Below are 25,866 nucleotides of genomic sequence, written 5' to 3'. Positions count from 1 at the left end.
CAATTCTCCAATTAACGTTGATCAACCAACCAATCCCTGTGGGATTCGACCTCACTCTATAGTGAGTTTTACTTGACGATAATCCGGTGCACTTACCGGTAGGAAATTTGTAGTGAGACAAGTTTTCGCGTATCAGTTTTCATTCTGAATTTAATTTTCAGTTCATTTTGAATATAATTTCGATTCATTCTGAATATAATTTTGGTTTATATTTTGAATATAATTTCGGTTTATTTCTGTTATGCACAATTAAAAACTCTTCTTCACCTTCTACTGCTTCTTCACCAGGGAGAAAAGGAGGAAAAGAAAGAAAAAAATACAGCAGCAACAACAAAAGAATGAGGCAGGAACGCAAAAAAGAACGAGGAGGAGGAGAAACACTAAGAAGAAGGCGAAGAAGAAAAAGAAGACGCTCCGTGCGTAAACGAGCGTGATAAGAAGAGGAAGAAGTTCCATGCGTAAATAAGCGTGGGAAGAAGAAAAAAATGTACCTATAATTATACTCTTTTAATGAGAGTGATTTTTGTTGGTGTTGATCCTACTTAAATAAACTTAAATGAAAAAAATAAAAAATAGCAACTCTAAAAAAAATAATGATTAAAATGGACAGCCTTTATAATTCGGACATACCCGGTTGGGACCCGATAAGCAAAGCGGGTATTCGGGTAATAACTGATATCCAATTAGCCCTTATCCTTGATTCGTTTCTCACTTTTTCCACTCAAATAATCACACGGTTAAATTCAGTCACTGCTATCGTGCTAGCCCGACGAGGAGCTAGGGTTTATCCAGGGTTCCGTCTTCTCTCCATTTCTCTCTCTCCCGCTTGTTCTTCTGTGTGCCCTAGCAATGGCGAAACCGGGGCGAGGCCATCGCTCTCCGCCCTCGGGCTCCGGCTCCTCCTCCCGCTCCCGTTCCTCTTCCCCTTCAGATTCTCGCTCTTCCTCCCGCTCTCGCTCCCTCTCTCGATCCCGTTCTCCTTCTCGCTCCAGATCCTTCTCTTCCTCCTCCTCCTCCCCGTCTCGCTCCTCCCGAAGCCGAAGCCGAAGCCCTCCCCCTCAGCGCCGAAGAAGGTACGCTTACCGATTTCACAATTTCCCCGTTTCTTCATCGGTTTATGCGACATCTGTAACTTCGTAGTTGTAGTTGAAGAGAGAGGGAGGAAAAAATGGAGCTTCAGTTGGACTTCTCTTTTCTTGTTATTTGTGTGTCTGTTGGATGTTGGTTTTTTTCCCTCCAAATAGAACATCGGGGAACTGGATGCTGAAAATGTGGGAATTGACCAAGGTTTTGGGTTAGTTGCTAATGTTTTATAAAATGAAGGTGAAAATTGAGGATTGAAATTGAAAGTTATTTGCAAAGATCATTTTTTCCCCCTTTGAAATACTGTTGTTTAAAAAGCTACACATTCTTTACTTAATGGTGTAATGTTTTGGAGGTTTCTTGACATTTTTTTTTTTTAATTTTGTTGCGGTGCCCCTTATGGCTTACATTCCCAAACGTACAAAAAGGGACCGATGCTTTGATCTCAAACAGACAAAAAAACTAGTGCCTCAGGTCAAGTGGTTTATATCTGTGCCTTAAGTTAACAAAAGGGTCTGGTGGATTCTTATTGAGTTGCCAAAATTCTCTTCTCAACATACGTCTTGATGTAATTTTTATTGCGGGGATAGGTTTTACATTTAGTGGTGATTCTACGGAGGATTGGCTTGATAATCTTTTAGATTATCCTTTCTGTCTCTGTTTCGTGAGTTTGTGCCTTGACTGTGAAAGAAGCTGATACGCAAATTCCCTGATGACATACAATAATTGAAATATTGAATGCAGTTGACCCTTTATTAGTTTCACTTCTGTGTTCTCCTATTTCATTGTTTCTACCTTGTATTTCCCTTTCATTCATTGCCATTTTCCTTCAATTCATAGCCAACAATATTGCCGCTTTACTTGTGAACTAGACAGAGTTCCATTTTTTTTTAATCTTTTTTGCTTGTAGCTCCCCTGAAGCAGCCAGGCGAGGTCGATCTCCTCCTCCTCAGTCTAGAAGAGCTTCTCCTCCTCCAAGGTAAATCTTCTTCCTTTTTCCAAGTATACTGCTTTATATGATTCTACTGTTTCTTTTGATCAACCTAGTGATAGAAGACTTGGTTTTCGTTATTGGTCCTACTTCCTTTGTGATATAAATATTTTGTTTTGATTAATATGAATATGTCATCATGTTCTCTTTCAATCTAGTGCATTTTTATATATGTTGTATCTCATAGGCATATGATGTGGTATATCATGGATTTCAGAAAGATATAACTAGTACAGTAGTAGAACACTGTAGTGAGACAGTTTTGTGGTGTTAGGTATTGACAGTTTATTGAGTCTTTAACAAAGTCATGTGTGAAAGATTTCTAGTTAGTACTTAGAGTTCTTATTATTGATTTAGATTATGAATTAACTTTTTCAAAATAACTTTTAGTGCAGGTTGCTTGTTCTAGTTTTCGAATTTCTTTTAATGGATTTGGATCACATATTATTAGATTCTTAATGATGTGTTTATGTTTTCATTTTTATTTTGATGGTAACATCGTAATTTTAAAATCCAACTCAGCGTCCTCTTTTCGAGTAGAGAACTCATCATTTCACGGGCCTTTTTTCCATTTGAAAGAAATTTTCAGTATGTTCAATTCTTTCTAACTTCTAGTTTCTTTAACATTGTGATTGCAATAGCATAGGTGCTATGTTAAAACCGTCATGGTTGTCAAATTGTTTGATGAAGTTCTTAGTTGTAATTTGCATGTAAATGGCATTGATGCAATGACAATGTAAGAAATATCTTTTCTTGGTGCAATGAGCATCGAGAATTAAACCTAATATAGCTCTATTTGTTCTGTTTCCTATTTATGGCTAAACTGTTACTTCACAACACTTAGGAACTGGTAAATGTAACATGTTTGCTGCTATTTATTATTTGAATAATTGAAATTTTATGAAACATTCTAGTGATCTAACCATCATGCATTACCTTTTCAGGTAACTTTGGTGAGGTTGTAAGTGTGGAGTTGGCAATGGACCGAACTGTAAGTTTGATTTTACATTGTTATGACAGGCTTAGGGGATTATTATTACAATTAATTTCACTCTCGTCTCATTTCCAGGTTAATCTTCCAAAAGGATATGGATATGTGCAGTTTAAGACAAGAGCAGATGCTGAACAAGCTTTATTGCACATGGATGGTGTATGTGTCTCTGGACTGAGTAGGATTAGCTTCTATAATCAACCCTTCTGGATGATGTTTGCATTGGAAGTTGATAGATTTGATTTTTATAATGCAGGCCCAAATAGATGGGAATGTTGTTAAGGCAAGATTTACACTACCTCCTAGACAGAAAGTTTCTTCACCACCAAAAGCTGCTGCTGTTGCTCTGAAGAGAGATGGCCCTAGGACTGATAATGCTAGTGCAGATGTTGAAAAGGACGGGACAAAGCGGCCAAGAGAATGTATATACCTGATGTTTTGGCATAGTCTTCTGCTTTTTGTTCTTTTTGTTTTTGGTTTTTGGGTCTGGACAAATAGTAACTGTAAATTAATGACACCAGCTCCTCGGAGAAAACCTCCTCCCTCGCCACGAAGAAGATCTCCTGTGCCTCGAAGAGTTGGATCTCCAAGACGACCAGATTCTCCAATTCGCCGTCGTGCAGATTCTCCAATTCGCCGTCGATTAGACTCTCCTCATCGTCGTGGAGACACACCTCCTAGGAGGAGGCCTATATCCCCTGGGAGAGGCCGTTCTCCATCTCCACCTAGGCGTCTTAGATCCCCTGCAAGGTTCATGTGTAACTGTTAACTGTTTTGATTTACAGTTTCCTTTGTCAGGTATACTCATAATTAGCATATTTGCAGGGTCTCGCCAAGAAGGTTGCGGGGAAGTCCAGGTCGTAGACGTTCCCCTCCTCCTCTAAGGCGCCGGTAACCTTTTGTCATTACTTTATCTTGATTACGCTTTGCATTTAATCATGCATGCTGTCTCTCACCAATTGAACAAATAAACATTTTCATCCAGTTCACCGCCTAGACGAGCTCGTAGTCCTCCTAGAAGGTCTCCAATAAGTCGTAGGCGCAGTCGCTCTCCAATACGTAGACGCTCACGCTCAAGATCATTCTCACCTCGAAGGTAATTTTACAGCATATCTTGGTTCACTGGAATGAGTCATTACTCTTTTGCTACCCATGTTATGGCCTGTTGATGCAGTTCCTTTAGTTTTTTTATTGCATTATATTATTTGGATAGAAGCCTTAAAAAAGGCCTGGGTACCAATGAGCTTTTGAATGTATGAAGGCTACCACTTTAAAAATGTCAAATCCTTAAAAATTTACTTTTCAACAGAGGTCGACCACCTGTAAGACGTGGGAGGTCTTCATCCTACTCTGACTCGCCAAGTCCACGGAAGGTCTGTTCCTATTTTTTAATTTGGATGATGTTATTTATTTATTTTTCTTGTATTGTATATGGCTAAATCCTTCATAACCTAAATAGGTATCCCGGAGATCGAAGAGTCGCAGTCGCAGCCCAAGAAGGTAATGTACAGTATGCCAAAATCCCCCCCCTGTTCGACTTTTTCCAGAAGTTCATTTTTTTATTTATTTATTTCTTATCTTTCTTTCGGTAACTTTTAAAGTTTTTTCTATTCCTGGCATTCACCCCTCATCTTCAATTTTGATAATATATTTATATGGTCTAAAACTGAAATAGTATAAACTTTTTTGGAAAATGCTATTTGTACACCAAAATCAGCTACTAAAATCAGCCACCAATGTATTTGGTATATAAATACATCTGTAGTTTAATTTATTTTCAATGTGTATTTGTATTCTAACATGTATTTTATACTGGTGGCTAATTTTGGTATACAAGTAGCATAACCCAACTTTTTTTGGCTGATAAATTATGTGGTAGATTTTCTGTTGAATTTAGCAAAGTGAAGTATTTGTTCTTACTTTATATAAGCCTTTAAATTTGCTACCCTGCTTGTATGGTTCACACATGCCACATGGTTGCAATATTGAGTGGGTGCAGAAGTATAATTGGTTATCTTATCAGTGTTCGTGGACCATTTTTATATCTTTTGTGCAATGGATATTGGGCACCACAGATATTTTGGCGATGTTTCCATACTGTATTTGAGTCCCCAATAGTTTCTGCCTTGATGATAACGATAATAATGGTCAATTTATGCATCTTCTAAGTTTAGCAGGTTACATCCCATTTTGACTTCATTTTTAGATCTCTATACCGACATTACTATCATTTTGTTTTCTATAATTTGTAGGCCTTTGAGAGGAAGAGGCAGTAGCAACAGCAGCAGCAGCAGTTCACCACCCCCACCTCGCAAACCCTAGATATAATTCGTGTACATCTGTTGTCTGTTTTTGTTCATGTATTTGTCAAGACTTAATATTATGGAAGTTACTCTACCGGCAATGTCTTTGGGGATATGTTTCTATGACTGTCTACTCCAACAGATGCTTTCTTATTAGCACTTGAAAATGTTTTTGGAGATTTGCTGTTAAATTAGTTTTCATTCGGGAACCCTTAGCTGTCATTTTGATCCAAAATGATGAGTTTCGGAGATGGGGATTTCTTGTATCGAATGAGTGAAAATCTAAACTTAATTGAATCCTATTAGAATTTCAGTGGAATGCTATGTCACTGATATTTCAGAAATTTGAGGATGGCATATGGTACTCGTTATATCGCACTAAATAGTGAAACTTTATTACTGGATATTTGTGGTAATCTGCCCGATGGATTAGTATCATTGAGGTATAGTTTGCTTGGTTCATCCTTTTGAAATGCGAAGATTCATAAGTCGTTGTTAATGATACCCTGTCGTCGAAGTATGCTGAGATGTTCTCCACTCAACATGAAATTAAATGGGTTAGAATGTTAGATTAGGGACCATCTATAAGCTAAATATACATATATAATATAACAAATCTTGTGTCTTTTATTCACTTCGCATGTGCAATGTATCATGTATAACTTGGGTCAAACGATATTATTGAACTTTAGGAATCATGTTTTCAGTGAGATTATTTACTCATATGTGACTGCCTTATGTCAGGGCTTTTTCTGTCGTTAAAACTTAAAAAAGGGTGTCAACTAAGCGGAAGCACGACATCTATCCCTCACCACAGCCTTTCCTTATTTTATCCGGTATAAACAAGATTACATGATGACTAGACATAGACCTGTGTGAGGTTTTTTTTTTTTTGAAATAAAAAATATTTTATTTACGAAAATCCATCATATCTCTTATTTCGTTTACAGTGTAAACAAGATATGTGTATTCTTATTTCGTTTACACTATAAACGAGATAAGTGAGAATGCGGCTATATAAATAATTCGCTTACAACGCTTTTTGGATAGACATTTGTCCCATTTTTTCAGCTCTTCTTTAATTTTTACCATTTTCTAATCATATTATCGAATTATGGCACATGCAGATACACGTGATGCGAACATCAACTGACTGAACGAGACATGGCACATCGCTGGGGCAGCCGACTTCGAAGCTAGTCTTGTTTTTTTTTTTTATGTTTATGTTAGAGCATGTATGTGTAGCCATAGTTAGAGTACTTTTATAGAACTAATATACAATATATGTTAGGTGAATGAATGTATTGTTAGCAAGGATTAACTAGTAGGGTGTGATTTTAGGTATTAGTGAAATTAATTTGTTAGATAAATGTTAATTTAATTTTGTTTTTATTTAAATTAAGTTATTATGTATATGTTTATTTAATTTTGTTATTAATTATTTAAGTAAGTGTCTTTATTTAAATTAATATATTAATGCGATGTTAACTAATTTAGTTATTAATTATTTAAATAAATATTTTTATTGAAATTAATTTATTAAATAAATATTTCTAGTTATTATTATTAAATGATTATGTTAACGTTTATAAGTTTATTAATTTTGTTAAATTTGGATAGTGGTATAGCTTTATAGATTTCTTATCCATATTTTTTATCAGAGGCCTCACCTCCTTCTTCCGAGGTAAGTGAGTCACACATTTACACCATCGGACGCCATTGTTCCCTATTTGAGGGAGGTTGGCTTCAGCGACATGGTGCCACTTAGGGGCTTTGTGTTTGACAACTCCCTGATCACGACATTTGTGGAGTGATGATGTCCTGAGACCCACACTTTTCACCTGTCATGGAGTGAGTGCACTATCACCTTGTAGGACGTGGTGTACCATATTGGGTTATGCGCACATGGAAAGCTTGATGATTGGTAGCCATTGATTCTAGTTCTCACTAATTGGATTAGTGGAGAGTTAGGACTTATGAACTTGGATTGATATAGCTCATTTGACTTTCCTTTACTAGTTAGAGGATGATTTAATGGGATTGATCCTTGCCAATTCTCATGTTGTGATTAGTGATAAGGATAGAGATCCTTGACCACCGAACCTTGCCAAGACCACTTTATCATTTGAATTTCGTTGCCATTCATTTTTCTTGTCTCTTAATCCAAAACCCCAAAAAGATACGATCTCATAACCAATAACAAGAACTCTTCCCTACAGTTCCTTGAGAGACGACCTGAGGTTAAATACTTCGGTTTATTTTTATAGGGGTTGTTACTTGTGACAAACAATTTTTTGTATGAAAGAATTTTAGTTGGTTTAGAAACTATACTTGCAACAAGATTTCATTTGTGAAATTCTAAACCGTAAAAAATCTGGATCATCAAAATGGCACCGTTGTCGGGGAATTGCAAACGTGTGCCTTATTATTAGTTAGTGTAAATATTTGCTTTTTTCTTGTTTGCTAGTTTTTGTTAGTTTTAGGACTTTGTTGCTTATTTTTATTAGTTTTGTTTTTATTTTCTCTTACTACTATGAATTCTCACAACTTTGGCTATTAGTTTGGTTCTAATTATGTTGTAGAAAATGGAGATTACAATGAGAACATGCATCAAGGATGAAAAAATCAAAGATGGGAGGAGTCACAAGGATTTGATCAACCCTCTTGGCAACAACCTCCACCAACATACTATGACCAAGAGTCATTCCAAGAGGCATACCAAGATAATGGCTATGGTGAGCACCCTTTTGATTACCAACAAGTCCCACCATATGCCTATGAACCCCCTCCTTAACATAGTTATGAACCACCATACTCACAAGCCCTTTTCCACCATTCGCCTCCATATGACCCAAATCCATATCCGCCTACCCAACCACCTTATGAACCATACATAGAACCACCCACATTCCAACACAATTACCCCCAAGAACCACCACCTCAATATACACAATCTCCATATCCTTATCAAGATGAACCACCTTCCTATCATGACCCCTTTCTCCCAACAAATGAACCCTCCTATCCACCCCAAGCTCCCATAAATGATACCTTTAATGTTATTCACCAAGGCCAAAGAAAGCTTCAAACCACACTTACCTCTACTCTCATTGGTCTCACCTCTACTCTCCAAGCCCTTATATCCCATAGGTATCCATCAATCCAAGAGCAAGATGATCCCAATTATGCTATTGACATGGAACAAGAGAGAAGGGATCGTCTTAGGGACGTAATGGATCAGTTTCACGCACACATATTTCAAGAGAAGCAAGACGAGGTCCAAAAGGTGGAGGTAGGAGAGACCCTTGAAGATGAAGTAGTTGACGAATTAGTGAAGGTTGAACAAGAGGGAAGCTCCATCATTGAAGACAACTCTACACTAAGTGACATCAAGGATGAGTTTGATTTTGTATTAGAGAAAGTGGAGAAGGCCGAAATTATCAAAGAAGAGGAAGTGGTTGAAGACTTAGGAGATGCCAAACCTCCATGGGAATCTAGAGTTGTAGAGTATTCCTCCAATAAGCTTGAAATTGATGTTGAGGAGGATAGTGTACAACCTCCAAGGCATGTTCCTTATGAAGAATTGGATGGAATAGATCAAGAGGCAAGTTCCCTTGGTGATGATGATCATGAATCAATCCCTCCTAGTGATGAACTTGCATCCGCAATTGAACCCCTTGAGCTTGAAGAACCTTCTCCAAGTGAATCTAAAAATGATGTGGAGGTAGACTTTTCTCAACCTCCAACTTATGACTTGAGTGACGGGGAAGAATTAGAAGATTTTGATCAGGGTGCAGTTGAAGTTGAAGAGGTTTGCAAGGAGGTAGAAGAATTCAAAAAAGAGCACAAGGGAGTGGAGCTTGTAAAGCCATTGGAAACACCTCTCCCCAAGCCATCACCATCCATCCTTTCATTCAAATGGGTAAACCTCTTATCTCTAAGCTTTATAATCCCACTTGAATATGGTTTGCTTGAGACAGATGGGCAACTGAGAGCTCTTTGTGGCTTTAAGAGTAAAAGAGAGATGGTTAGTGGTTGGCAACACAAGCCTAGGTTCATTATGGTTGAAAGTTCAAGGTCTAAATGCAAAGGTTGGTGTAGAGCTCGATTGAATGGGTCTAGGAAGTTGTTTGGACGCTTCAGTGAGAATTCAATTCGCTTGCCACCCGGTTGGAACAATGATGATCAACGAAAAGACGGGTGCAAAAGCAAGGTTTGGGATCCCAGAATTCATTCCAACAATCAACATTCTTGGGGCCTTGTTACTTGCTTTAACTTGCTTGAAGGCCTTATGTGCCTAGTTTGGTATCCCGGAGGCTATTGGAATTACAAACATTGGTGGGGATTCCTGGATGAGTTCAAGCACAAGCCACCATGACAAAGAGCTCATCAAATGTCCAACTTAAGGACAATAACTAAAAGTGCTAGGTGGGAGACAACCCACCATGGTATGATCCTCCTTTTTATTAAGTTTTAATTTATTCCTGTCAGTTTTAATTTCCAGTTCTGCATAATTACTTTTATTTTGCAAAAAAAAAAAATGCGGCAACCCATGCGTGCGCGTGCGCGACGCGTGAGTGTCGATGGAAATTTTGCTCTCCCATCTAACAGACAGAGAGTTGTGCTAGAATCGTGCGGCTAGTGTGCTCAAGGAACAATTAGACCAACGCGTACACATCATTTGCAATTATTGGCACACCACACGTCAGCGTGCTTGGCGCGACCGCGTCGCACGTACATTTTGTCCCCTTCAATCTGAACAGAGAGTTGCGCGAAAATGGCGATGGAATCATGCGTTTAGCACGAATTCACCCGACGCGTACGCGCCCCCTTCCTTCGCCTCTACCCACGCGCACGCGTACAGGCTGCGTACGCGTGGATTTAAAATACCTTAACCCCAGGGACGCGAGCCCTAGCGCAGCCACGTCCCTCATTTTGTTGCCTCCTTCCCCAACGTCCCCTCTCCTTCTCTCAGAACCCCCATTGCCACCCCAAGCTCTATGTCACCCACCACCGTCCGGCGAGTCACCGTCGCCGCCCTATTCTCTTATTCTCCCCCCTCTTCTCTTCTCAGTCTCCCTTCGCCGACCCCCCATTGTCACCGGCGGCCTACACCCATAACCACCAACCCCTATCTGTTTCCCCCAGTCGCGACCCTTCATCTCCGCCTTGCGCTCTGTTTCGTGCTCATTCGGCACCTCTGCTCTGCTTTTCTGTTCGGCACTCCTGCCTGTGCCACCCTCTGCTCTGCCGCGAACCACCGCCGCCACCATTCCTGGGCGGCATTACAACCCTTCCACTTCTCCCATTTCCCAGTTTTCCTTTTAATTCTACCTCTGCCTTCCAGGTTCCCTACCTCATACCTCATGCTCTGTTTTACTTTTCTGCTACTGATTCTGTTAGTTAGCCTAGTTCTTTAATTTTGTTCTTCTAGGTTAGTTAGATATGCATGTTTTAGTTGATCCTAGGTGGTTAGGTAGCTAGGTTGTGGTTAGAGGATTTTAGGCCTGATAATTTCTCCGTTCATGTTTATCCAACATGGCTGAATGCAAATTGCTTGTTTGATGAGTGATACTGGTGTGGTGTTGTCTACATATTGCTACTGCTATGCTATTTTTTTCAATGCTGCCTTACTGAACTTTAATTGTTAGATTGTGTTTGTTGTTGCTTGTATATATGCAATCCATGCTTTCTTATGTTGTTGCAATTTTTTTATTCATATACTTGTATCTTGTGCTGTTCGCCATCTGGGAACATCTAATTTACTACCAGAATGCTGCCCAAATTTCTAAAAATGGTTTTGTTCTTCCATTTGTACCCTAGGCTTTGAACTTGGCACTTTTTATTTGAGATTTACTTATCATTACACCGAGCTCAATTCCTAAGTTGATTTGGTTAGCATATCCGAGTTTATGTTGGTTCCCATTGATATGCATTAGAAAAAGGTTAGTGAGGAACTATTTGGCGGTTTTCTGTGACAAATAGTTTCCCACCTAATGCCTCAATTTGAACCTTCTTGTGCTTTCACCTTTCAAGTTAATCGAATGCCTTTCGACTCTTACTAAGCTTACCATTTGTTCTTAACCTGCATTTTTCTTGACTATGGTTCATTCATTTGCAATAATTGATTGAATAACTGTGCATTCCACTTGTGTGACCCTCTTCTTTCAAAACTGCTCTGACTCGCTTTTGGTCACACAAAGTGCATATTTCACCCTTTCTATACCAATTATTGAACATTTAGTGAATTATTGGGTTTTGGTTTTGATTTGAATTCTGATTCTTGCTGCTTGCATTCTAAGTTTTCATCTTTTTTCACTCACTTCATGATTACATGTTAATCCTCTTATTTTCTGAATATGTCAATCCTTGCTTTCTCTTCTTTTACTTGGCTTATTTGTTTATATCCTGTTATATCTGTTTTTCAGGATGGCTGACAGAGAGAAAGCCAAGGTTACCTCCAGAAAGAGGAAAAAACCTCAAGCCTCCACTCTTTCTCCTTACGCCAATTATGCTAAGAACCCACTTAATGAAAAGGACAAAGAGAACCAACAGCTACCTGCCACCTATACAGACATGTTTCTCAACCTATATTGTGAGCTCCGCTTCCCGACCTATCGGAAGAAGAACCTTAACATAGAGAAGAAACTGGCCATCCCTGCTGACTTGACGCTCCATTGAGGCTCGTATTCAGGGGTTGGGTCTAGGCTTTGTTGATAGGGAGCTGGGCAAGATAAACACATCATGGGTCAAAGAATTTTACTGTAATTTCTTTAGAGCAACCCTTAACTCGGTTTACCTGCGAGGCAGACAGATATTGGTTACCGAGGCTGCTATTGAGGATGCTCTCCACTGCCTACCTAAGACCGGTGCCACAGATGCCTATGAGCAGGCGGAGATAGCGATACATTGTATGACTTTTGATTATGAGGCTGAGATGTGTTATTGCCACCCCGGATGCCCCTTGGGTGATGGATGCTGATAATAAAAAACCCAAGGGGATGCTGTTTGCTCATCTATCGAGAGAGGCTAGGACATGGCAGCAGATCTTTGCCACCTATGTCATGTCTACCACACATTTTACTGAGATTCTGATGGACATGCTTGTCCTGATCGGATGTGTTATGGAAGGGAAGGAGATTTACTTCCCCCGATTGATCAGGAGGTACATGTGGCGCGCACATATTCGTGGCATACTCCCATTCCCCACTTTGGTCACTAGGATGGCTGAGCTAGCCGGTGTTCCTTGGAAAGAGGATGACGTGTCACCACTACCCCCAGACGACGACGACAAGGAGGACGTTATTCCGTGGTGGTCATGGGTGAACGAGAAGCCTCCATCCCGGCGTCCATCTAGAGCCCGAGCCAGAGCAGCGACAGCAGCGGGACCTTCTTCTTCCTCAGCTGCAGCAGTACCCTCAGCACCAGCAGCACCTTTAGCACCACCAACACCACAGCCGACATATCTAGTGGTACAACGTCTCTTCCGCTTCATGGAGCGTAGTGAGCGCCGCATCATGCGACGCCTTGATAGAGTGGATCAGATGTTTGTGGCACTGGGCGTTGTGTTACCCCCTCTTCCCGACTCTTCCGCATCCGACGATGAGGACCATGAGGAGGAGCCACCTCAGTCGGAGGCACCTCCACAAACACAGGCCGCCCTGGAGGTGCAGCAGCCCCCTGAGGAGCCATAGCCTGAGACCCAGCAGCCAGATGCGACCATTGACCCCCATTCTGAGCCCGAGCAGTAGCATCGATGCTGTGATTTAAGTGTGGGGAGGTCGTTGTCTCCGGTGGTCTATATTTTGGTGAACCATTTCAGACCTTTATTCTATTTTGCTTTATTTTGTATTTTGCTTTATTTTGTTTTATATTTCTTTTAGTACTTCCAGATTCTTATTTTATTGTACTTTTATTTATTTTTACTTGGTTGCATTTTGCACTCTGGACTTGAATATATCTTAGATATTTAGCTTAAATCGCACTTCTAGTTTATTAGTTGTGATTTGAAAAAATGTGGATTATTGAGCTTAGTTTACTCTTTTGCATATGAGAATTTGGTGTGATTGAAAATAGGGAGTAAACTAAAAACTTTTAGCTTTCCATAATCACAATATTTCGTTTAGTATATATATAATAATAAATGTTGGTCAATTTGTTGAAAATTTCAAGAAATACATTTTTTTAGAAAGGGCATTAAGATTCACATAGATTTGAGTTAAAACTTTTTGAAACTTGCATGATATAGTTTGGAATATGGTATTTGAGCTGAGAACACACAACCCGTAAGTTTTGAGCTTAATTGCATGGTTACATTATTTAACCATGGTTTTTATTCTCGTGTGTTTTCTTCTCTATGATTGCAATCTTTAGTGTTCCATTCTATATGTCCATTATTTAGTGTATGTTCATGCATATATGTGATTGAGGCCATCATTTGATATTAGCTCACTTATCCCAAATAACCTACCATCTCATTTGCCTTTGTTTACCACTTTGAGCCTTTTTAACCCCCAATTATTCTTTATATCACCACATCACTAGCCTTAAGTGGAAAAATAATTAATTGTCCCATTTGAATCTTTGGTTAGCTTAAGATAGAAATTGTGTGTCAATTAAGTATGGGGAAATGTGGGAACTTTGGTTTATGAGAATGTGTACTGTTTTTATTGACAAATGTTGAGAATTTGAGTGTTACTCATGTGGAATTATAAAAATCATATGCATTGATTTACTATGTTTTCATATTTACAAAAAAAAAAAGAAATAAATGAATATGGGACAAAATCACCCCAATGTTAAGTTCAATAAAAAGATCAATGCATATGTGATGGAATGAAAATTAAGATACGAGTATGTGAAATATACAAAAGTGAGATTTTGGATAGCTAGGCATGATTTTAGAATTATATAGAGTGTCTATATGTGTTAGGTGAGAACTTAAGTTAGTCAAAGATTCATATGATAGCCCACTTGGCCATACATATATCCTCACCCTTACCTTAGCCACATTACAACCTTGAAAAGCCCTCATGATATTTGCATGTGTACACTTGATAATTGTTGATTAGTTAGATGAAGAACAAAGTTTTCTTTGAAAGCATGATTAGAAGAGACTAGAGTGGATTAACCCCAAACACTTGAGTGATTAGAGTGCATATACAAATCCAGTGAGGGTTCAATTGCTCATTTCCATATGTCCATATTTGATCATTGCTTGTCTTGAAAGTTTGTGAACTCTTTTGATTAACTCAACTCAATTGTGAATATGCTTTGATATGATTGACTTAGTCCTTGATTGTGCATATATGATTTCTTAGAAATTTGACTCACTTTGACCACATGTATGCTTATATATATATAGATAGATAGTTATTATAATAGCATGATGCATGTAGGTAGCCCGCATCTAGATAGGTTGCATTGCAGGAGTCTTACTTTTTTCCATTCATTCTTTTGATCTCCTTGAGCTTAGCATGATGATATGCTAATGTTTAAGTGTGGAGAGATTGATAAATCACTATTTTATGGTTTATCTTGTGCTAAATTGATTGGTCCTTATCAATTCTTTGCATACTTATTCATACAATTTGCATGGTTTTACAAATCTTTCCCAATTCTGTTCTATGGTTGAAAACTTGCTTCCTAAGCCCTTAAATTTGCTATTTTTAATTCCCCTTCATACCATTCAATGCCGTGATCCGTGTGTTAAGTACTTTCAGGCTTTATAGGGCAGGAATGGCTCAGAGGATGGAAAGAAAGCTTGTAAAAATGGAAGGAATACAAGAAACTAAGGAGCAGACCAGCGAGAATCGACGCACACGCGTACCTGATGCATACCCGCAGCTTGGCGCCTCCTATAGCGATGCGGACGCGTACTTGCCACGAACGCGTGACACGCGCAGAAGACCATCGACGCATATGCGTACCTGACGCATACGCGTGACATGCGCCACGTGTAGAATTTGCAGAAGATGTTGGGGGCGATTTTGGGCTGAGTTTGGACCCAGTTTTCGGCCCAGAAACATAGACTAGAACCAGAGGACAGCAGAGACTGAGGGCAACTTCTGATTATTCATAATTTAAGATTTAGATGTAGTTTCTAGAGAGATAGGCTCTTTCCTCTCTCTAGGTTTTAGGTTTTTAGATTTAGTTCTTCTCCAATTCAGATTTCTATCTTGCTTTATTTTAGTTTCTATTCTACATTCTATCACTCTAGCATCTTACTTTATCTTCTCTTGTTGATTTATTTATTTTTCCATTTAGTTTGTGAACTTTTGATGTTAGATTCAATTTCCATATTAATACAATTTATGTTTTCCATGGTTATTGTTACTCTCTTTAATTTTTAGTCATTGATACTTGCAATTAGTTGTTTAGATTTATTTTTCCTTATTAGTTTTCTATGCTTTTATTTTGTGCCTACCAAGTGTTTGACAAAATGCTTGGAGGGATGTTAGAGTAGGATTTTATGTTCTTGGCTTGGGATGGTAACTTAGGAACTCTTGAGTTACTAATGTCCAAGTAAACCAATTGGGAGAGAATCAATAGATTCCTTTTCGGGAGCGATTCATCCTTCCCGAACGCAGCATACAACTATCCGCTGTACTGCGCTCTCCAAGTGTGCTTGTTCCCCCTTCTTCCTTGATGATTGATAGCCATTGACTCTAGTTCTCACTAATTGGATTAGTGGAGAGTTAGGACTTATGGACTTGGATTAATATAGCTCATTTGACTTTCTTTTACTAGTTAGAGGATGATTTAATGGGATTGATCCTTGCCAATTCTCAAGTTGTGGTTAGTTATAAGGATAGAGATCCTTGACCACTGAACCTTGCCAAGACCACTTTATTATTTGAATTTCCTTGCCATTTATTTTTCTTGTCTCTTAATCCGAAACCCCAAAAAGATACGATCTCATAACCAATAACAAGAACACTTCCCTGTAATTCCTTGAGAGACAACCTGAGGTTAAATACTTCAATTTATTTTTATAGGGATTTATTACTTGTGACAAACAATTTTTTGTATGAAAGGATTTTAGTTGGTTTAGAAACTATACTTGCAACGAGATTTCATTTGTGAAATTTTAAACCGTCGAAAATCCGGATCATCAAAGCTCAAGATATGATCCGCCAAAGTTGGCATAAAACCTATTTTTACCAAAAACCTTAAAAACTTACTTTTACCAGAACTCTCATTTCAAAACCAACTTCTCACAATCCAGTTACTACCAAAACAACACAAATGTCTATACCACTCATTCCTCAAACTCAACCATCAATAACCTCCCATTTACACTATTCCACACCATCAAAATCATTATTCTCCAACATCTAAAATCATCATAAACACTCCTAATTCTCCTCATTCATTAATAACATTTTCATAATTCATCATCAATCATCAACAATACCAACAACTCTCAACAACCATAATAATTCTCAACTTTCATTATCAAATCATTAAGCTCCCAAACATTTCACAACAACATTACACATCAATAATTTCTCATACATAGATCCATCACTTACCACCCATCATTATCATAATAGTCACACAACACCAATCTCAACACAACATCAATAATCCATCAACCTTAACACAACATCAATAATCCATCATCATACTACATATACTCAAAGTCATCATACATCATAATTATCAACATCTAATTTCAATCCTATCCTATGGTCCACTAGTCTAAGAGTCCAGAGATATTACATATTACATAGAGGAGACCGAAACCATACATTGGCCGATCTCTAAAATGCACACTGCACCAAGATTGGAATCCAACAAGCTTTCAACTCACCAACAAGCCACCAAAGCTCAAACTAACATCATATATATATCAAAATCAAAACCTAAGATACACAAAATAACTAAACACAAAGGTTTAGTAAAACTTTACCTTACTCAATGAGGTTAGGAGTAAAATCCAACAATATTCCAATGCTAGATCACCCCTAAACAAACAAAACACAAAAATCCACTCAAGAACAAGAACAAAAAATGCACAAGAGCTAGGGCAGGAAATTAGGGCTGGAGTTTTGACTTCTTACCAACAATGCCTAGCTAGAATCAAAGAGTTCGACAAGAGCTTCGCGTGGCTGCAAACGGCTCGTCAATCGGAGCTCCGTAGCTCAAAATATGGCTTGAGGAAGATGGATGTGAATAGTACCAAGCCTTCTTCTCCCTCTCTTCTCAAACCAGCGTGCCTTACTTCTTTGTGGGTGAGAATGAGCTGATTTGGCTCATTAACTCACTTATATATATATATTGGGCTTTGGGCTCGATTTGGACCTGGTCTAACCCGTTAGCATTTTAGGTCTATTTGGCCTAATTTGGGCCAAAACCTCTAAGATTAGTACCCGGTTTTCGATTCTAAATTATTTTTGTCTTTTCAAAACAATAAATTTAATTCTCCAAAATACGCAGTACTAAAAAGACTAGAGCCGGTACTGCCGGCTTAAGCACTAGTACGCATTTTTCGTAAAACCTTTTCGAAAAAGATACATTTTCCAACTCAGAAAAATTCATTGAAATTAAATTTCACATTTAAATTTTCAAATTAAAATTTCTAAATTTTGAATATATATATATTCTCCATGAAGCATTCTACTATCAACGTTATCAACCCAACAAGTTGCCAAAGCATCTCATCCACCATCATTCTACCGCAGTGACGTTCTCTCTCGCCTTCCACTGCGTCACTCTGATTATCATCGAGTTAATACTCAAAATGGCCCCTGAAATTTGGAGACACACTCAATTTGACCCCCGAAATTTTAATTGACTCAATTTGAACCCCCAAATTTGAATAAGTGACTCACGTTAGCCCTTCTGTGAATCTCCATTAACGGCACGCTTACCTGGAACGTTAAGTGACACATGGATTCGACACGTGGCCTTATTAAACCTTGCTGATATAGAAAAAAAATTTTTAGACTCAATTTAGCCCCCCTTTTAATGAATATAAAACCCTAACAAGTGCCAAATTCTCAATTTGATATTGTTGTTTGGGTGTTGGAGAAGATGATGAGGAGCACCAGCCAAGGTTCTGGAAGCTGCAACAGATCTCATTCACATGGAAGTTTGGATAGAAATCCAAATCGAGCTAGATCTAGAAAGGTTCAACACTGGTGTGGTTGTGGAATGCGTCCTGTTCTTCGTTGGTCTGGAATAGAAGCAAATCTAGAGAGACCATTTTTTGGATGTCCAAACTATAATGTAAGTTCTTGAATTCCTTCCTTCTTGAATTTACATATTCTTTTTGTAATACATGCATAATTTATTTTGTGGTTCTTGTTGTGATAGACCTCTGGAAATAGATGGTGTGGACTTTTTGTGTGGGCAAATGACGTGGAAGAAGAAGACATAACTGGCAAACATGAAACTGATAATAGCATTGAGTATTGGAAGATGCACGTGGGTTGGAAGATTAGTGCAATAGAAGCTGAAATTAGGATTTTAAAAGTATGGAATAGTATTTTGAATTTTTTTCTTGTTTTGTTTGTAGTTATAGCTATTGGTTATGCCTTGGGTGTAGGAAAGTGATGAATAAAATTGAATTAATATCACTACAATTATATTTTTTTAATACAAATCTGTTTTGTAAATTGTAAGTTTTGACTAAACCTAGAAATTCAGTGAGGATATTACAAATAGGTATGATTCTGTAAATTAAAAGTTGTGACTAAACCTATAAAAGTAAAATGGTAAGAATAAACAAGAGACTGATTACAAATCTGCAAATATCAATAATAGACTAACTTGTAATTTATCTACCAAATCTCTAAAATACAAAATAAGTTATAATAATAAACCTTGAATCTGATTTCATAGGTCAACCATAGTCATGACAATGACCATTGTAACACATGATAAACCAAGAGTGATGTCTAGAATGTCATAATTACAGTCACAAAACAAAAAGGGCTATTTAAAAGGTTCCAAAACAAAGCCCTATACAAGACATGACAAAAGGCATAAACAACCACTTACACAAATTTCAGCCACAAAACAGTCACAAAATAACCTCAAAACACACAACTTTGGATTACATTTATCAATTCATCCACAAAAGACAACATAATTTAATCTCTATTTCTTCCTTGACTCTTTGAAGCCCGAAGTGGGGATAAATTTCATAAATTCCGTAAATTTTGCCGCTATCCCAGAACTAGCTCCTTGCATTGGTTCCACAACGAGAGTTGCTCTTCTTTTATGCGGCAGCTTATCCATCCTTGCGAGTGGAGGTGGGGGTAGAAGAACCTACATATAATTAAAAATATTTTATAGATGATGAATAAACACATGATATTTTCATAAATGTAATTAATTAATGTGTTATATAATGGTACCTGCTCTATAATTTGTGGCTATGAAATAGTAGGTTGGGTGATGTCAATCTCCGAAGCCTGTGGAGCATCCACAATTTGTATACCAGCAGTTGTCGCAGTATCATCGGGTACATTTGCATTAGCTCCATCTTGGGATTTGGATTTAGCTACAACAACTACTACTGCTGCAGCAAGAGCACATGCAATATCATCAGCTTTTCTATGAGCACAGCTTCTTTTAGTGTGTCCTTTAATACTCCAGTAGGTACAAGTAAATTCTTTGTAGATTCTCTTTAACTTTGTTGCAGTTTTAGACTTGTTACTGCTCGAAGGCTCCTCATGAGCGTCCTTTCTCCTTTTCTTCTTAGAGTTTCATGGCCTTCTCCTAGTTTTAGGTGCTTGAGGTCTGTTGTATTCAAATTTTTTCCACAGTTCCTCACTCGGTATTGGATTTAGGGAATACATGTATGTAGCCCTATATGCTATCATAATCAACCAATGATGACAAAAGTCTTCAGGATTTTTATTTATCCTTGAAATTGTTGCACATGCATGGACACACGGCATGCCTACAGATTCAAATTTTAATTAGTCATCATCTATAACTCTTAAATGCCATACGTTAAAAATGTTAATTAAGATATCATGTTGGACCTATTATCTGCCAGAATCTACAAGTGCAGATGCTTTTGTTTAAATCAACTGCCATGTTAGTAGGCCAGCCGTGAATTTCAAACCTTTGGTAGTCATCATCTCCACACCTTATAAGTGTCTATTTTTGTGAGTCTTTCCTGATCTTCTGCAGCCGACTTTGTTGGATTGGGGGTAGCTTGCCAATATGGTGAGACAATTTGACTTTATTTTTGGTAATTGACCTCATTGCAAACATCCGAACTTTCTCTAGTAGTGTTATAATTGACTTCGCTCTGAACTCCTTGATTCTTGAGTTAAATACCTCATAGCCGTTGTTACAAATGTTGTCCATCTTTGGTCCATAACTGAAAAATACTCTTGTCTATGATTCTTTAGGCCACTTGTCCAAGTATGCCCATGCTTCTTCATTTCTCCTCTTTAGTCTAAGCATCTTCTGTTCAAACCCATGGCGAGTAGTTTCCCTAGCATAGTCCCACAACATTCCTCTCAACTCCAACTCCTTCCATTGTTTATTAAAATTCTTCCATAAATGCCATACTTCAAAACCTGTGGTGAACCATAAGCAACAATTCTTTGACAGCTGGTATCAACCCCTAAACCAAATAGTAAGAACAATTAACTTTCATGCCTTATATTAACCCCTAAAATAATTTTAATGAACTCAAGTTGACCCTTGAAATAATTTTAATGAACTATTATTGAACCCCGATAAAATAAAAGATTGCATGTTCTATGTATTCAAGGTCTATGACAATGTGTGTAATTAGTAAAATGCTAACAGTAAAACTAAACATCTCAAATTGAAACAAGTTGAATTTATACTCTTTAAGTATTCTATAATACATAATTTCAATACTAAGTGCCAGTACTCATAACTCTCCACTAATTTCTAGCATGTTTATTTAAATATGTCAGAAACAAATGATTCAACTCTTCTATATGATTCAACTCTAATTTATATATGTTTAAATGATATATAAAAAATTTAAATAGCATATATGCTTTCAAACAAGCATGTATAAGTATTTCCTGGAGGGAGAGCAGGTCCTTATGATATGTTAATAAATCACGTTTAATTTTGAATATAATAGTATATATTAATATCAAACTCTTAATTAAAACAAGTTAAATATAATAGTGTAATTAAAACTCTTAAGTACTATACAGTATATAATTAAAATAAATTAAATTTGTAAACAAGTTGTATAAAGCTCAAGTTTAGATTACCTTTTGCATGTTTGATATAAAGCTCTGTTTATCTTGTTCATAGTCATCAAGGTCTTCAAGAAGCAATTCTAGAAACTACCTCCAGTTCTCCTTATTCTCGACATCTACAATCACTCAAGCAATCGGATATATATGATTGTTGGCATCCTGTCCCACAGCTAAAAGTATTTGTCCCCTGAAATGCGTCTTTAAGAAAGCTCCATCTAAACCAATCAATGGTCGACATCCAGCCTTGAATCCCTTTTTGTAACCATCCAGACAAATATACATTCTTTGAAATATTGGGTCACCTTCAACCTGTGGAATCACTCCAATTTTAACTGTTGACCCTGGATTGCTCTTAAGCAATGTCTCACCATAGTCTCTAAGTCTACCATACTGTGTGGCTGCATCACCATACACTGCATTTCTTGCATCTGTTAAAGCTCTAGTCAAGTAGGACTTGTTCAAATCCAGGCCACATATCCTCTTCAAGTTAGGGTATTTCCTTAACTTCCTGACTAAGTTCTGAGCAAGCCACTTCCTATTTGCTGCCCTGTTTTTGTTCATCCTAGGACATACATGCTCATTATTGAACGTCTTTAACTTCCAGCATGTCTCCTCATGGTCCTTAGATGCATACGCAACCCATGGACATTTAACTTCTTCATTCTTCCACTTGAAAACTGCCCTCACCCTGTAGCTTTCATTTCTTCTAAATTTGATTTGTCTCCCCTCTTGAATGGTAAAGTCCCTCACAGCTTCCATAAATTCTTGTTTAGTGTTAAATTTCATTCCAACTTGGAGCATCAACTGTCCAAACCGAGCACCTTGTGAGAATATTGGAAACATGTCATCACTTTCTTCGTCACTAAATTCATCTTCAGTATCTGGGGGGTTTTTAACTCTTCCAATTGCCAAGAGTCTTTTCCATCAGAGTCATCATACATTGGATCATAAGCATCATAATGTGAACCATGGTTCTTCCCTAACACTTGTAACCAACCTACCTCCTCATCAGAATTCTCTACTACAATTCCATCATCTTCCACTAACACTTTTTCTTTCCCTTTTTTCTAGGTAGACCCCGGTGCATGCTTGAAGTTCAAATCCCTCTTCCTTGCTTTAGAAGTTTCACCATCAATATCAGAGTCACTTGATCTTTCAAATGGGTAAAGCCTATATAGGCTGTCTTCTATAGAATCATATGGGTCACTACTACTACTGGTTCGGTCTCCACCATCCTGACTTTCCACTATTTTACTTGCTGATCTAGTAGATGATCTGGTAATAGGTTTGGTCTGGCAGAATTCACTGAAGTGGATTTAGGTTGAAGCTTGTTTGTAGGCTTAGTGATTGTGACTTTAGATGATGCGGGTTTGTACTTGGTTTTGGGTTTACTTGCAGATTTAGATGATGTGTGGTTGGTCTTGGTAGTGTTGGATATAGTGAGTTTGGGTTTGGGTTTGGGTTTGGCCTTGGTTTGGGTTTGATGTTGGTGGTGGTGGATTTGGTTGAGGTGGGTCTTGGGTTTAGATAAGTTGTGCTTAGCTGGTGGATTAGGAGAACCCTATGGAAATACCTATAATCCCTCATGGAGGAACCATCCTAACCTCTCATGAAAGGATCAACAGAAACCTTAGCAAGGCTTCAATAATAATCAAGGTGGTAGAACCCAGAACAGGTTCAACAACAAACCACCATCTTCTCAAGGGAATATGGAGACTCCTAAGTAGAGGCTTTTTGACTTGGTAACTATAGTCTCCAACCTCTCTAAAGACCACTCATAGTTTCATAACTGAAACAAGATCCTCCATTAGAAATTTGGAGGTACAACTTGGTCAACTGAGCAAGAGAATCCCTAAGACTCCTCCTCACACTCTTCCTAGTAACAGTGAAGTGAACCCAAGAGAAGAATGCAAGGCCATCACCATAGAGGATGAGGCTGAACCTGGAGAAACTTATATGGCATTGAACGCCAGTGAGGGCTTCCTCACTGGTGTTCAACACCCAAACTGGCAGGGAATCTGGCATTGAATGCCAGGAAGGAGGTCCGTCCTGGGCGTTCAACCCCCAACTTGGCAAAAGAACTTGCGTTGAATGCCAGTGAAAGGATGCATGATAGGTGTTCAATGCCCAAAGAACTACCAGAACTGGCGTTGAATGCCAATAATGACTTACCTACTGATTGTTCAGCACCCACGGAAGAAATTCCTATCCAAGAATTAAAGGAAGCCAAGGCTCATGTAGAGACTATAGAGGTTCCCTTGCATGCTTTCCTGCAATGCATAAGTTCTGATGAATGCTCACCCTCTGAGGATGAAGACACCAGGAAAGAGCAAGTTGCTCGGTACCTAGGAGCTCTCATGAAGCTAAATACCAATCTATTTGATACAAAGCCTTTGGAGGAAGAACCTCCAGTGCTTACCAAATCAGCAGAAGCTACCTTAAAAGCTTCCGGATCCTGGACACTTCCTAATTCCTTACACCATGTGTGACCTAGGATCAAGTATAAACCTCATGCCGCTCTCTGTAATGGAGAAGCTGAGAATCTTTGAGGTACAAGCTGCAAATATCTCACTAGAGATGGCAGACAAATCAATGAAGAAAGCATGCATATGGCTTAGTAGAGGATGTCTTGGTACATGTTGAAGACCTTTACATCCCTACAAACTTCATAATCCTAGATACTGGGGAAGATGAGGATGAATCCATCATCCTTGGAAGACCTTTCCTAGCCACTGCCAATGCTATCATTGATGTAGCTAAGGGAGAACTGATTTTACAACTAGGAGAGGATCACATCTTGTTCAAGATACCTCACCCCAACTCTCCCTTTGAAAAAAGAGAGATAACTGTGCACACTTAGTGTTCCAACAATCTCTTTTAGTGCAGAGCTTTACTAAGCTCCCAAACATCAATTCTAAGTTTGGTGTTGGGCAGCCATTAATAAGCACTTAGAACAAAGGTACTAAGAAGAAAGTACCTAAAGGCTGGAGGGACAAGAAAGTCCCCACTGAAGGCCTCTCACCTGGCATGAGAGTTATCTTCACCAAGAAGCCAGTCATACCATATACAGTGAGTCGTGTCCTGTCTTTAGAGCATGTGGAGCTCATTCATGAGGAGACAGGAAGAAAATTCATTGTAAGGGGCGAAATTCTAAGCCCATATTAATCTCCATAAGGAGCTAACCATCAAGCTAGTGATGTTAAAGAAGCGCTTGTTGGGAGGCAACCCAACCTTATTTAGTTATTTCTATTTCCTCTAATTTCTTAAGTTTGTTTTTCTTTAGTTATTTCTTTAGGTTCATGATCATGTGAAGCAGTCAGAACAGAGATAGAAAGGATCAGCAATGAAAACAGAACACTCTGGATAGAGTGTCTTGTTGGCGTTGAACGCCAGCCAGGGAGCACTGGCTGGGAGTTCAACGCCCAAATTGGCATACTTGCTAGCATTGAACGCCAGCCAAAGGCATAGCCTGGGCGTTCAACACCCCAAAGGGCGGTAATGAGCGGATAATTTGTACGCTTTTTGGCATTGTTTTTAATATGTTTTTAGTATCATCTAGTTAGTTTTTAGTCTATTTTTATTAGTTTTTAGTTAAAATTCACTTTTCTGGGCTTTACTATGAGTTTGTGTATTTTTCTATGATTTCAGGTATTTTCTGGCTGAAATTCAGGGACCTGAGCAAAAATCTGATTCAGAGACTGAAAAGGACTGCAGATGCTGTTGGATTCTGACCTCCCTGCACTCGAAGTGGATTTACCGGAGCTACAGAAGCCCAATTGGCGCGCTCTCAATGGCGTTGGAAAGTAGACATCCTGGGCTTTCTAGCAATATATGATAGTCCATACTTTGCCCAAGATTTGATGGCCCAAACCGGCGTTCAAAGTCACCCTCAGAAATCCCAGCGTTAAACGCCGGAACTGGCACCAAAGTGGGAGTTAAACGCCCAAACTAGCATAAAAGCTGGCGTTTAACTCCAAGAAGAGTCTCTACACGAAAATGCTTCAATGCTCAGCCCAAGCACACACCAAGTGGGCCCGGAAGTGGATTTTTATGTCATTTACTCATCTCTGTAAACCTTAGGCTACTAGTTTTATATAAATAAGACCTTTTCCTATTGTATTATAATCTTGGTTCTTCTGGTTCCCTCTCTGGGGCCGAAACCAATGATCACTTTTGTTCTTATGTATTTTCAACGGTGGAGTTTCTACACACCATAGATTAAGGTGTGGAGCTCTGCTGTACCTCGAGTATTAATGCAATTACTATTGTTCTTCTATTCAATTC

The 25,866-nt window shown here is 38.4% G+C and overlaps 2 protein-coding genes across 2 annotated transcripts; one reads left to right on the top strand and one right to left on the bottom strand.

Moving 5' to 3' along the window:
• The first annotated feature begins 726 nt into the window (after positions 1 to 726).
• Positions 727 to 5,712, top strand: LOC107458565 (serine/arginine-rich splicing factor SR45). Its single transcript, XM_016076782.3, is given in 13 exon segments — positions 727 to 1,073; positions 1,994 to 2,110; positions 2,380 to 2,399; positions 2,615 to 2,662; positions 3,019 to 3,065; positions 3,144 to 3,224; positions 3,322 to 3,487; positions 3,587 to 3,815; positions 3,891 to 3,956; positions 4,051 to 4,161; positions 4,375 to 4,438; positions 4,525 to 4,565; positions 5,318 to 5,712. Coding segments are annotated over 13 exon segments (1,284 nt in total). The 5' UTR covers positions 727 to 849; the 3' UTR covers positions 5,388 to 5,712.
• Positions 5,713 to 21,708: 15,996 nt separating this feature from the next.
• On the bottom strand, positions 21,709 to 22,425 carry LOC107458553 (uncharacterized). The gene has a single exon (XM_016076758.1). It carries the CDS (start codon positions 22,423 to 22,425, stop codon positions 21,709 to 21,711), a length of 717 nt encoding a protein of 238 aa, XP_015932244.1.
• Between the last annotated feature and the right edge of the window lie 3,441 nt (positions 22,426 to 25,866).

The sequence above is a fragment of the Arachis duranensis genome, chromosome 7 (assembly GCF_000817695.3).
Source record: "Arachis duranensis cultivar V14167 chromosome 7, aradu.V14167.gnm2.J7QH, whole genome shotgun sequence".
In the NCBI taxonomy this organism is placed as follows: domain Eukaryota; kingdom Viridiplantae; phylum Streptophyta; class Magnoliopsida; order Fabales; family Fabaceae; genus Arachis; species Arachis duranensis.
Note: the sequence above shows the minus strand (reverse complement) of the source record. Positions and strands in the feature narration are given on the sequence as shown.

What these genes read in the sequence shown, in the direction of transcription:
- LOC107458553 (XM_016076758.1), bottom strand. Translation starts at nt 22,425, where the DNA reads ATGTTTCCAATATTCTCACAAGGTGCTCGGTTTGGACAGTTGATGCTC.